At 36.8% G+C, this 13,004-nt stretch overlaps 1 protein-coding gene across 5 annotated transcripts in view; it reads right to left on the bottom strand.

Moving 5' to 3' along the window:
* Window positions 1-13,004, bottom strand: part of CENPC (centromere protein C) — a 90,019-nt gene that overhangs the window by 28,507 nt on the left and 48,508 nt on the right. For all 5 annotated transcript variants that reach the window (XM_082390129.1, XM_082390133.1, XM_082390131.1 and 2 more), the window contains exons 9-10: window positions 10,658-10,849; window positions 4,803-5,064 (exon numbers count right to left, since the gene is read on the bottom strand). In XM_082390129.1, coding sequence (XP_082246255.1) covers window positions 4,803-5,064; window positions 10,658-10,849 — 454 coding nt within the window. The remainder of the gene's footprint in view (window positions 1-4,802; window positions 5,065-10,657; window positions 10,850-13,004) is intronic.

The following is a 13,004-nucleotide window of genomic DNA, read 5'->3' as shown; positions in this document are numbered from 1 at the left end:
TAAGATAGACATGATGATAGGAGGGCACTGGGAGACATTACCTACAGGCAGCTTATGATGTATACTACACAGTTAAATCTATCACAGTTTTTGTTGAAAATCCACAAACAACTGAAATTGTTTTATATGATACCTCTACTCAGCCTACTAAGGAACAGCAGAGTGCTCAGAGGGACCTAGGCTCATCTCTATGGTAGCTGCCAGCTAACTAGCTTACCCCAAATATATGCAAACAAGATACATTATTTCTAGACTGCATAATTCTCTCTCCACTCTCACATCTTACAAGTCCTATGTTTTAATTTGTTTCTTGACTCAGTCTACCAGCCTATTCTTATCATTTGTGAAAAAAAAATGTTATGTTTGCAACATAACTAAAGAGCATCCAAACTTCTTAGTATTCTTTGATAGTTTATTTCTGGAGTTTCTAGTCTCCCTCTAGGTCCTACCATCAGAGTCAAAAGAAAAAAAAAAGGATTATTAGCGAATATTATAAACAACTGTATGCCAACAAATTAGATAACCTAGATGGAATGGACAAATTCCTAGAACACACAAATTACCAAAACTGATTCAAGAGAAAAATAAACAATTTCAAAAGACTTACAACGAGAATAAATCAGTAATCAAAAAACTACCCAGAAAGAAAAGCCCAGGCCCAGATGGTTTCACCACTGAATTCTACCGTCATTCAAAGACTGAATACGAATGCTTCACAAACTCTTCCAAAAAAGAAAAGAGCACTTCCCAACTCATTTTATGAAGTCAGTGTTACTCTGATAACAAAACTAGACAAAGACATCACGAGAAAACTACAGCCAAAAAAAAAAACCCAAAACAAAACAAAAAACCCTCAAAAAAACTAGCAACATTTTATCAACAACAAAAAAAATGTATCACATGATCACCTCAATAGATGCAAAAACAAACAAAAAAAAAGCATTTGACAAAACACATCTTTTCACTACAAAAACACTCAACAAACTAGGAATAAAAAGGAACTTTCTCAACCTGATAAAAGGACATCTATGAAAAACCCACAGCTAATAATAACATACTGAATGGTGAAAAGACTCGATGCTTTCCCCCTAAAATTAAGAACAAGACAAGGAAGTCTGCTATTGTCACTTCTACTTAGCATAGTACTAAAGATTTCAGCCAGGGCAATAGTGCAAGAAAAAGAAAGAAAAAGCATCCAGATTGGAAAGGGAGAAATAAAACTATCACTATTCACAAATGACATGATCTTGTACTTAGAAAGTCCTACAAATACATGAGTTCAACAAGATTGCAGGATAAAGATCAAAATACAAAGATCAATCGTATGTCTATACATTTGCAATGATCAATCGAAAAAATTTAAAAAGCAATTCCATTCACAACAGCATCAAAAGGGATACTTAGGAATTAACTTAACAAAAGAAGTGTAAAACATATTCTGAAAATACTGTTGAGAGAAATTAAAGATCTAAATAATAGGACAAACACCCCTGTTCATGGATCAATAGACACTGTTAAGATGGAAATATTCCTCAAACCAATAGATTCAATGCAATCCACTTCAGAATTCTAACTGACAGCTTTGCAGAAATTGACATACTAATTCTAAAACTTATATGGAATTGCAAGGGACTTAGAATAGCCAAAATATTCCTGAAAAAGAAAAATCACACTTCCTGACTTCAAAACTTACCTCTAAGCAATGGTAATCAAGACAGTGTGGTTCTAGAACAACAACTGATATATAGACAACAGAATAAAACTGAGAATCCAGAAATAAGCTTATACATCTATGGTCAGCTGATTTTCAAAAATGGTGCTAAGACCATTCAACAAACAGTTATGGGAAAACTGGATAGTCACATGCAAAAGAATGAAGTTGGACTTTTCACAGCATATACAAAAATTAACTCAAAATGGATCAAAGAATTAAATTTAAGAGCTAAAACTACAAAACTCCTAGGAAAAAAACATAGGAGTAAATCTTCATGAACTTGGATTGGGCAAAGGATTCTCAGATATGACACCAAAAGTACAAGCAACAGTGGACAAAACAGATCAATGGGACTTTATCAAAATTAAAAACTTTTGTGCTTCAAAGGACACCATCAAGAAAGTGAGACAATCCAAAGAATGAGAGAGAAGATTACCAAATATCATTTATTTGATGAGACTTGTATCTAGAATATATTAAAACCTCATACAATTCAATTAAAGAAAAAGACAATCCCAAAAAAATCAGGCAAAGGATCTGAGTAAATCTTTCTCTAAAGATTGGCAAATGGCCAATAAGCACATGAAAAGATGCTCAACATCATTAGTCTTCAAAGAAATGAAAATAAAAACCACGAGATGCCATTTCATACCAACTAGGATGGCTAGAATCAAAAAATCAGATAATAACAAATGTTGGCAAGGATGTGGACACATTGGAAGCCTTAAACACTGCTGGTAGGAATATAAAATGGTGCAGATGCTTTGGAAAACAGTCTTGCAGCTCCTCAAAGGATTAATGTAAAGTTACCATATGACTCAGCAATTCCATTTGTACACAAATGTTTATACCAGCATTATTCATAATAGCCAAAAGGTAGAAACAACCCAAATGTCCGGCAATGGATGAATGATAAACAAAACATAATGTAACAGAATGAAATAGCACTCAATCATAAAAAGGGATGATTTACTGATACATGGTACAACATGGATAAAACTTGAAAATACACAAACTGAAAGAAGTCAATGCAAAAAACCTCGTACTATATGATTTCACTCATATGAAAGTCCAGGATAGAGAAATCTGTAGACAGAAAGTAGGTTAGTGGTTCCTTAGAGTTGCTGTGGAGGGGAACAGGGAGATGATAGCTAAAGGACCCTAATGATGAAAATGTTCTAAAACTGACTATTTTGACGGTTTGCACTATCTGTGAATACAATAAAAACCAAAGAATTCTATACATGTCATGAGTGAACTGTATATGAGTTATACCTCAATAAAGCTGTTAAAAAATCTAATGTAGTAAACTTCTGTTCCAAATGGCTTATAGAAATAATATAAAAATTAAGTGCTTATACAAATTTAAAATGAGAGAAATTCAAAGATTTCTAGAGGGTAATTGCTTCTTATACTTTAAATGCACTAGCTCTTTAAGATTTTTTTCTTTTCTAAACGCTTTAAGAGGGGAATAAGGGTGTTAGCTTGTAGTTTAATTAATGACCATGGTTACTAGGTTATAAGAAGCAAAAAATATCACTTTAGACAAGTTAAAATTTTAATATCTGTTACTTGTATAAAGGAGAAGTTCACGTAATATTTTTTTCCACGTAATATTTCTAATCAGGAAGACTCCTTAGACAAATTAGACATATTCATATTTTAATGTAATAATGTCTCTTTTTTTTGCCTTTCCTAAATACAGAACAATAATACTGTTAACATGCTTTTTAAATCGAAATTATCTTTGAGGTTTCCATGAGAGCCACTGAGTAACCACAAAGATTTATCTTCCCACCTTATGGCAAGTAGAATACCAAAATAATTACATATTTGATCTTTTATTTATAGTAAGTAGCTTAATGACTATACAGGTTAACTAAACAAATGTCTCAAAGATCTTCCTTTCTATGAATCCAGATACCCAACAGGCTTTCTTAAGCAGATACTGTAGCAACTATCAACTTGGAATATTTCTCATTAGACTAACTCCTTCTCACTGTGCATAAGATTTGTTTTAGGGGTACTAGCTCAAATTCAGAAACTCAACATAAAAACTCAATTTTTATACCTTAGTATTTCTCTCAACCCATAGCTAAGGCTTATCTGCTTTGTTTAATAAAACAGTGATTTATTATTATTAATACATTCAAGTAAAAACAGTTAGACTAATAAAAGACCTACATATCCAATGACACACTATTTATTTAACCTAAGTGTACCTTCTTCATATGTAAAAATAGAGCTAACACCTGTCCTATCGACCTCTTAAGATTCTTAATGAAAACCAAATGATATTAAGGAACAAGCTAATATAAATATGGAAGTCTGATATAAGACAGAGAGGGCATTACAAATCAGTGGGGGGAAGTTCACTACTCAATGAACTGTTTAGATAGTATGCACTATAATGACATACACTAATATATTTTAGAGCACTCTATCATTTATTTCAATACATCCCCACCACCTGCAGTTTCTCACAAATATGTATTAAGTATTTTTTTAATGAATGAATGAGTGAATGCTCTATCAAAAGGCAAAAATGCCTAAGAACAATACTTACCTCAGTAGGTTGTCAGGACTGATGAGAATTCATTGAAAGCATCTAGTGAATACTTCATACATAGTAAGCACTAAAATATGTTAACTATTATCATCTCATGGGGAAAAGAATTAAGATGTATTCCTGATTATTGTAATTATATTAACCTCATTTAAAAGAAAGCAACTCAAACGATACACTTAAAAATGATTAAGATGATAAATTTTATGTTATATGTTTTTATCACAATTTTAAAAAAGGAAGGGATTGTTAGGCGACAATAATGTTTACCTTATTAAATTTATCACTCACACCCCATGTGCTATATATTATTTCCCATTTTAATATGAGGAAACATTCAGAGTACTATTTTGCCTGAGGTGTCACCCAGCTAATGGCAGAGTGTGGATTTACTAGCAGGTCTGTCAGACTGCAGACTCGTTTATGCTAACATTGCCTCTATATACATGATTAAATAACATAGACAAATTCTTAAATGCCAAACAAAAATAACTACATTGTACACATAAGAGACATTATTACCCAGAAGGATTAAGGTTTTTCTTCTCAGCTGGGTCTGCCTCACCGCTTTCCAATGGCTCATTCTGGGAACAACCGGAATATTTAGCATTTAAAACCTTCTGTGCTCTTGAGCTGCCTTCATTAGCTCTCTTCTGCCTTTTAAATGGAATAGTTTTTTTCCCAGTATTCTGAGATGATTGGTTTGTTTTTTCAGCAGGTTTTTGTCTACTGTTATGATACGATGACAATTCACTTCTTACTGAAGAATTGCTAGAAAAAGGACCTAAAGGATTAAATGATAACCTAAAGTTAGTATAATGTTTATTTGGCTCACTAAAATACCAACATGATTTATATTTTACATGTAAACACATACACACCCCAATCTCATAGGCTATATTTGTTTTCTTTTTTTAAAGATTTTTTTTGATGTGGACCATTTTTAAAGTCTTTATTGAATTTGTTACAATATTGCTTCTGTTTTATGTTTTGGTTTTTTTGGCCCCGAGGCATGTGGGATCTTAGCTCCCCGACCAGGGATCGAACCTGCACCCCCTACACTGGAAGGCAAAGTCTCAACCACTGGACTGCCAGGGAAGTCCCTCACAGGCTATATTTGTTTTCAAGTTAAATTCATAAACTATGCAGCTCTTCAGTTTATAGATACATGTACCAAACCTTTTAAATTTATCACGAGTTTCCAAAACCATCCTCTCTGGCTCTGCCCACTACTCTTCTAGTCATCCTTAAGATCCTGGCATTTCCCCAGGGTCCCAGCTTCATCTTCTCACTCTATGTACCTTCTCTGAGGGACCTATCAACCCATAACTTTAATTACTATCTACATGCTGATATCTATAATATTCACCTACCACTCTCCCCCAGATCTGCCACTCTGGTTTTATTTCCTATCTTAATGAAAAGTATAACTAACTATCCAGATGCCTAATTCAGAAATCTGAGTCATCCAAGACTCCTGTCCCTATCCACAAGCAATCCCTAAATCCTGTCATTTTACTTTTTTTTTAATGTCTCTCAAATCATCTTCTTTTAAGCTCTGCTGCCTGTCATTAGCAGGGACTTTTATCATTTCTTATCTGGATCATTAAAACAGCCTCTTAACTGATCTCCTTTCTCTAGCCTTGCCGTTCTTCAATCCATCCTTCACACTGCTTCAAGAATCATCCTTGGAAAACACAAACTGAATCATTACAATCCTGGTTAAAATCTTTTCGTGATTACCTATAGTTGAAGGATCAAGTCTAAATATTTTCAATTCTAATTTATTACTACATCTAGAGTGCTTATTTCATTAATCATAACTCTCAACACTCTCCTCCAAACAGACAAATCAAAAAAAAGGCAGCAGTACTGAACTATCTGCATTTCTCCAAAGCACTGATCTTAAATAGTCCCTAGACCAGCAGATCACCATCACTTGGGAATTTGTTTGAAATGCAAGTTCTCAGGCCTTACCTCAGACCTACTAACTCAAAACTTTCAGAGTAGGGTCCTATAATTTGTGTTTTAACAACTCCTCCAGATAATTCTAATGAAACAACTTAAAAGATCAAGCTCTCAGCTCCAGATCTCTACACATGCTATTTCTGCTTGAAACATTACATCTTTTTTCCTCACCACACCCAATCACTTAGCTGACTCCTAATCCAATCTTCAGGAAGCCTTCGCTAATTCCCAAGGTTAAATTAGGTAGCTTTCTCTCAGTCCTTTGACAATGTTTATCATACATCTGATTGTTTACTTATCACTCTCTTCCAGCAAACTGGCAATCCTTAAGACCAAGATTGATGTTTTACCTATCTTTATATTCCTCATGCCTAACAGCAAGGGCAGGATTATGGTGAAGCAAGAGTAGCCTAGGGTAGAAAAAAATTTTTTCCCAGTTTTACTGGGAAAAAATTGACATATAACACTGTACAAGTTTAACGTACAGAATACAATAATTAATATATGTATATATTGCAAAATGATTATCAGAGAGTATATCTTAAAAGTTCTCATAAGGAAAAAATAAAAATTCTAACTAGGGTGGAAAATTTAAAAAGGTGTTTACTCCAAGTCACTCACAAAACCCTAAGACCAATTGTCTCCTTAAATTTCCCATTCTAGGTTGCTCGTTTGCCTCATCTAGACCTGGCCCAGCCTAACACCATTCCTGCCTCACAGTGGAAACTCAATAAATGTTTCTCGACATATATGAAAAAGCAGGAGGGTCACATGTACACTACAGGTAGTAGATCAAGAGTCAAGAAATCTGGGTTCCATTATTTTCCAATTCTAGCACAAAGGTCTATAACCTTAGGGGGAACTTATGTTGCTTTTCTATGCTTCAGACTTAGTTTCTTCTTCCATCAGATGAAGGAGTTTGGTGATCTGTAAGCATTCCTCCACTTTTGTGACTCCCTACTTGATCAGCAACCCAACACGTCTCAGGACTGATATATTTCAGGTCTTTTTTGGTAAATTTTGGAGTTCCAGCATGCTTATCCAAGCTCTGTAAGATTTTTATTAATCCATATATTTACACGTTCACTGACCACAGTAGTTTCCAGCAACGTGGGGCAAAAAGATGAGTTCTCCATAGGAGTAACAGTAGTAGTTAACATTTTAATACTAAGTATATGCCATTTAATACTTATAACAACTTAATGAGGTGGAAGTATTGGTAATCACATTTTACAGAGTGAGAAACTGAAAAAAGTAATCTCCTCAAAGAGGAGGAATCATAATTTGAACTCAGATCTAACTCAAAAATCCAAGAAGAGCTGCACCAGAATAAACATTTCTTACTGGATTACAATTCAATAATTCGTAGCAACAAGACCTCACAGATCCAGTGCCACATGTACTAGTCTCTCACTTACTGATCTAAATGCCCCAGTCGACAGTACCTGCATATGTAAACGTTACCTTACCATATACCAATCTTTCCATGATCATCTCCTTTAAAAAATTCTACCAAAACAATAAATGTTTCATATTATACAGAAAAGAGCTGGCATAGCAGGCCTAAGAATGCTATCCTTTGAAAGGCCTGCTTGCAAAGTTAGCCCTTAGCCCTTGGGTAGCGTGTAGGCACTTGAATTTCAGGAGGGTTCCCATCATTTCATAACTGGTAAATGTGGTTTAGTGTGCCTAAACTGCTTGTGCAAAAAATATGGTTTATGACGAATACTTGCTTTTCCTTCAGGGAGCCTGGAATTTTAGGACATGCTAGGCAGGGGGTACCTAGGTGACCATCGCCAATAAAAATCTTGGGAACTAAATCTCTAATGAGCTTCCCTGATAAACATTTTACACACTTGTCAAAACTCATCGCTAGAGGAACTAAGTGCCTCCTGTATGAATGCACTGGGAGAAGACTCTTGGAAGCTTGCACACGATTTCCTTCAGACTTTGTCCGTGTAACTTTTTCTCTGCTGATTTTGTTTTGTATCCTATCACTACAAGGTAACTTCCGACTTCCATTATCACCTTTCCCACTTCACTTTTACCTGATGACCCTGCTTACTATTCCACTGAGAAAACAAAAATGTTCAGAAGAGTACATCTTCACTGTGTGGCTGAACTACACTGACTCCATTTTGTCAGCTCCTTCTTAGTCCCACCCCCTTCCCCTCAGTGTGAATGAGCTTTAGCCTCCTCAAAAGGAATGTGCCCAAGCCAGATATGTTCCCTATCAACTTTTATCCTTGCCTTAATCTGATATGAAAACTGGAAGAATGCCTTTACTGACTCAGATGGTTAATGGTCATGAGACCCGCGGAGGGGAGGAAAAGCACTGGTTCCTATCTGTGCAGATGTGCTTCTTGCTAGTAGTCAGAATCTATTTTTAGCTTTGGCCCCTTTAAATCCCCCTGTACCCCTTTTGGCTGTGCGGAGTGCAGCTGCGAATGCCTCTGGATCATCAACCACCTGATCCTGCCTTTACACCCAAAATAAACTTCATAATTGCACTTTATGGAGCTGCCTGGTTTTTCAGTCTCAAAGTTCCTTCTCAGTTCGGAGGATATTATTCAATGTCTCCACTGCCCAACATTTACCTTCGCACCATCAACTCTACCAACCTACTTCTAAGTGTCGCCATATACCCTGCCTTTCCTCTTTTATATGATATACTGTCCTTGCTCCTGTCTAGAGCTAACCCTTTTACGATGGACTGGACCACAGCCTACTCCTTGCCTACACAAGGACTGTGATCCTATATTTATCCTCTACCTTTCTACAAGGTCGTTTTAATGAGCAGATAAGCTGATGTAGTATCTTGCATATTAAAAGAGAGAGAGACATCTTCCCTTGACCCCACATCTGCTATGTCCCTTTATCTTACTGTCTTTCCTACCTCACTTCCTACACTCCCTTGAACCCCACCTCCAAATCAGGCTTTTGGTCTCATCATTCTACAGAAACAATTTTTATCAAGGTGACCAACAAACTCCAGTTGCCCAAACCATATTGTCAAGTCTTAGCTCTCATCTAATCCAGGCCATGAGCAGTATTTAAAACAGTTCATCACCCAATACTTAAAATGCTTTCATTACTTCACTTCCATAACCCTAAGTTCTCCTCATTTTCCTTTAATCTCACTAACTGCTCCTTTTCAGTCCTTTTGATGGATCTTCCTTTCTCTTCCCTACTCCTAACATTAGAGTCTCCCAGGACTCAATTATTAGCTTTCTTTCTTCTCCAAGTATAGTCTATTACTAGATGATTTCAAGTAGTCCTGAAGTTTTAACGATCACCTCTATATTGATAACTCCCTAATTATATGTCCTCCCAGATCTTTCCCCCCAACTTTAGACTCATTTTATCAAGCTATCTCCTCAGTATATCTACTTCGATATCTAATTAACATATTACAACCTAAAATCTTGATATCCTTCCCAAATCTGCCTCTCTCATCTCAGTAAACCTTTCCTCACCTCAGCAAACAGTAGATCCATTCTTCTGCTTGTCCAGGCAGAAAAATCTGAATCATCCTTGATGCCAGCTCTCACTCCAATTCATCAGTACTTTCTGTGAGTTACCTTCAAAAATATCCTGAATCCAATCATTTCCATTCTCTTCCCTCCAACCACCTCCTAACTACCCTCCATGCTTCCACTTTTGCCCAGTCCTAGTTCCCTCCCTACATTGCAGTAAAAATAATCCTTTTAAAAGATAAGTCAATCAGGTCACTTTATTGCTTAAAATTGTGCAGTAGCTTCCCAATACACTTTGTCTAAACTCATTATCACAGCCTGCTTCTCTGACTTCATCTGCCCTGGCTTACTCTCTTCTTCAGCCATACTGACTTTTTGACATTCCTCAAGCTTTTCCAGCATGGTCCATCAGTACTTTTATTATACTAATACTGTTCCCTTGGTCTGGAATGCTCCACACCAAATTATTTACATGGCTCCCTCCTTCACTTTATTCATATATGTGCTCTGAAAGATCCTAATCAACTCTTACTGCTACCTTTTACAAAAACAATATTCTGCTCCATTCTCCTATCTACTCCCAGTTCTGCCATTTACTTCCCAACTCTAATCTTTATGTGCCTTGTTTTTCTCAATTACCCATCACTGAATGAATTATATATCTATATTGTTGATCTTCCTCCAGTAGAATGTAAGTCCTATAAGAGCAGCAATTTTTCATTTTTGGTTTTAGTCTTCCACAGCTGTATCCCTGTATCTAGAATACTGTATATGGTAAAGCCTCATAAATATCTTTATAATTAATTGATTTAATATTTCTATTGATGATCCAATTTAAATTTTTCCTCATGAGATTTTTCTCAAGAGAATGGGAGTATAAATCAAACATAGAGGCTCTTATAGAATGAACATAATTTAAATAAAAATACTTACTCTGCTCTGATTTTACCACCCACCAATTAGATGGATGTCTGGAAATTCTTCGACTTCTTGTGACAGTTGAAGTCGATTCTTCAGGTACAATTTTGTTCTTCTTGGACCCATCTGAAAAACGCTTCTTTTTGCATTTCTTATCTTTCTTCTGATTCTCTGCATGAGGAACATTGGTGCTACCTTTCTTGCTTCCTAAAATAAAGAATAAAAACAATTCAAAATCTACCGCACCGGGCTTCCCTGGTGGCGCAGTGGTTGAGAATCTGCCTGCTAATGCAGGGGACACGGGTTCGAGCCCTGGTCTGGGAAGATCCCACATGCCACAGAGCAGCTGGGCCCGTGAGCCACAACTACTGAGCCTGCACGTCTGGAGCCTGTGCCCCGCGACGGGAGGGGCCGCGATAATGAGAGGCCCGCGCACCGCGATGAAGAGCGGTCCCCGCACCGCGATGAAGAGTGGCCCCCACTTGCCTCAACTAGAGAAAGCCCTCGCATGAACCGAAGACCCAACACAGCCAAAAATAAAATAAAATAAATAAATAAAGTAGCTATAAAAAAGAAAAGTGCTTTAAAAAAAAAAAAAAAAATCTACCGCACCAAAGAATATTCAGAAAACCAGAACAGATTATAAAAAAAACCCTCTCAATTATAGGAACTTCTTGAATTTATTCTGTGGGCTTCTTTTCATCTCTATTTTTTAAAAGTCACATGTTCTCAATAAAATCTACAACTTTCTGTCAGTTAAATGCAAACTTTTCACATTGCTTGATAACTAAAATATACTCCTGAATCAAAAAAAAAAAAGTATACTCTGAAAAGGAAAAATGAAATATATGACTCCTTCCACTACTAAAGTCCCATGTAAAAAAAGGTTAACTACTGCTTTTCTTTTTTAAAATAATTCATGATTTTTGTCAATCTAATTTATGGAAGAGAATATTTTAAGGAAGTTTTCAATAAAGAGATCTTTCCTATATGAAGGAAAAAAGATTGTTTCTTTAAACAGGATTTAAAGAGGAAAAAGAATTTTTAAAACAATGAATATGGCAAGCAACAAAAAGCTAATGAAGAGGTTTGGCGTCAGTAGTAACTTCATTTTACTACAAAAGCAGGTAGATAAGAAAAGATCTAAGAAAAGGGACAGGTAAATTCAAGTTTTGTTTTTGAGACTGACAACCAGGAAGAAAGGGAAATCAGAGAAATAGAAGCTATTTTAATACAAATATTGCATCTAAAAGATGTACAACCACCAAAATGAGTTTAAAAATGGAAATTTTCTTTTTTTTGGAAGATTTAAACATTAGATGTTAGTAGATGTAATGAAAAATTTTCTTGACCAATGAGTAAATCAAGAAACCAGCATTTTTAAGTTTCTGACACAAAGATTTCCATGAGATCCAAAGAAGGAGTTAAAATCATATCAAGTAGGAAACTCATAGAGTAAATGAACTGCATAAAAGTATATAAGACCAGGGGCAGTGGCCAAGATGGTGGAGTAGGAAGACCCTGAGCTCACCTCCTCCCACAAGCACACTAAAATTACAACTATTTACAGAGCAACTATTGATGAGAACAATGTGAAGGCTAGCAGAAAAGACCTTCCACAACAAAAGATATAAAGAAGGAACCACAATAAGACAGGCAGAGATAAGGGAGAGTCAAGACCCAGGGTGGGCAACCTACAAACAGGAGGATAATTACAATTGCATGGTTTTTTCCAGGCAGCCACAGGTCTGAGCCCCACACTGGGCTCCCCTGACTAGGGTTCCTGTACCAGGAAGACAAGCCCCCCAAAGTTTGGCTTTGAAGGCCAGTGAGGCTTACTTTCACAAGAACCTGAGGGCTACAGGAAATACATACTCCACCCTTAACAGGCAAAGGCACTGTAATTAAAATGGCAAAATCTCAAATACTCCAAGGCCCAGGGCAGAAGCAGTAATTTGAAAGAAGCCTGTGTCAGAACCACCCGCTGATCTTGCAGACCCTCCCAGAGAGGCAGGAGGCAACTGGAGCTCACCCTGGGGACGCAGACACTGGTTGCAGTCATTTTGGGGAGCTTGTTCTATCACAAGGACACTGCTGTTGGCAAGCACAATTTTGGAATCCTCTCTCTAGCTTATTAGTGCCAGAACCCAGATCCTCCCACCAGCTGGTTGGCACCGGTCCTGGGATGCCTGAGGCCAAGAAGCTAGCCTAGTGGGGACCCAGCCCTACTCACCAGTGAGCCAGCACTATCCCCTGGACCCCTGGGACCCCACAGCCAACCACCAGGACTCAGCCCTACTCACCATCAGGCTGACACCAGCTCCAGGAATCCCAGGGCCCTACAGCCAAAAATCCCAGGACC

The sequence above is a fragment of the Balaenoptera borealis genome (assembly GCF_965194805.1).
Source record: "Balaenoptera borealis genome assembly, chromosome: 4".
NCBI lineage: Eukaryota > Metazoa > Chordata > Mammalia > Artiodactyla > Balaenopteridae > Balaenoptera > Balaenoptera borealis.
This window is presented reverse-complemented; position numbering and strand designations above follow the sequence as displayed.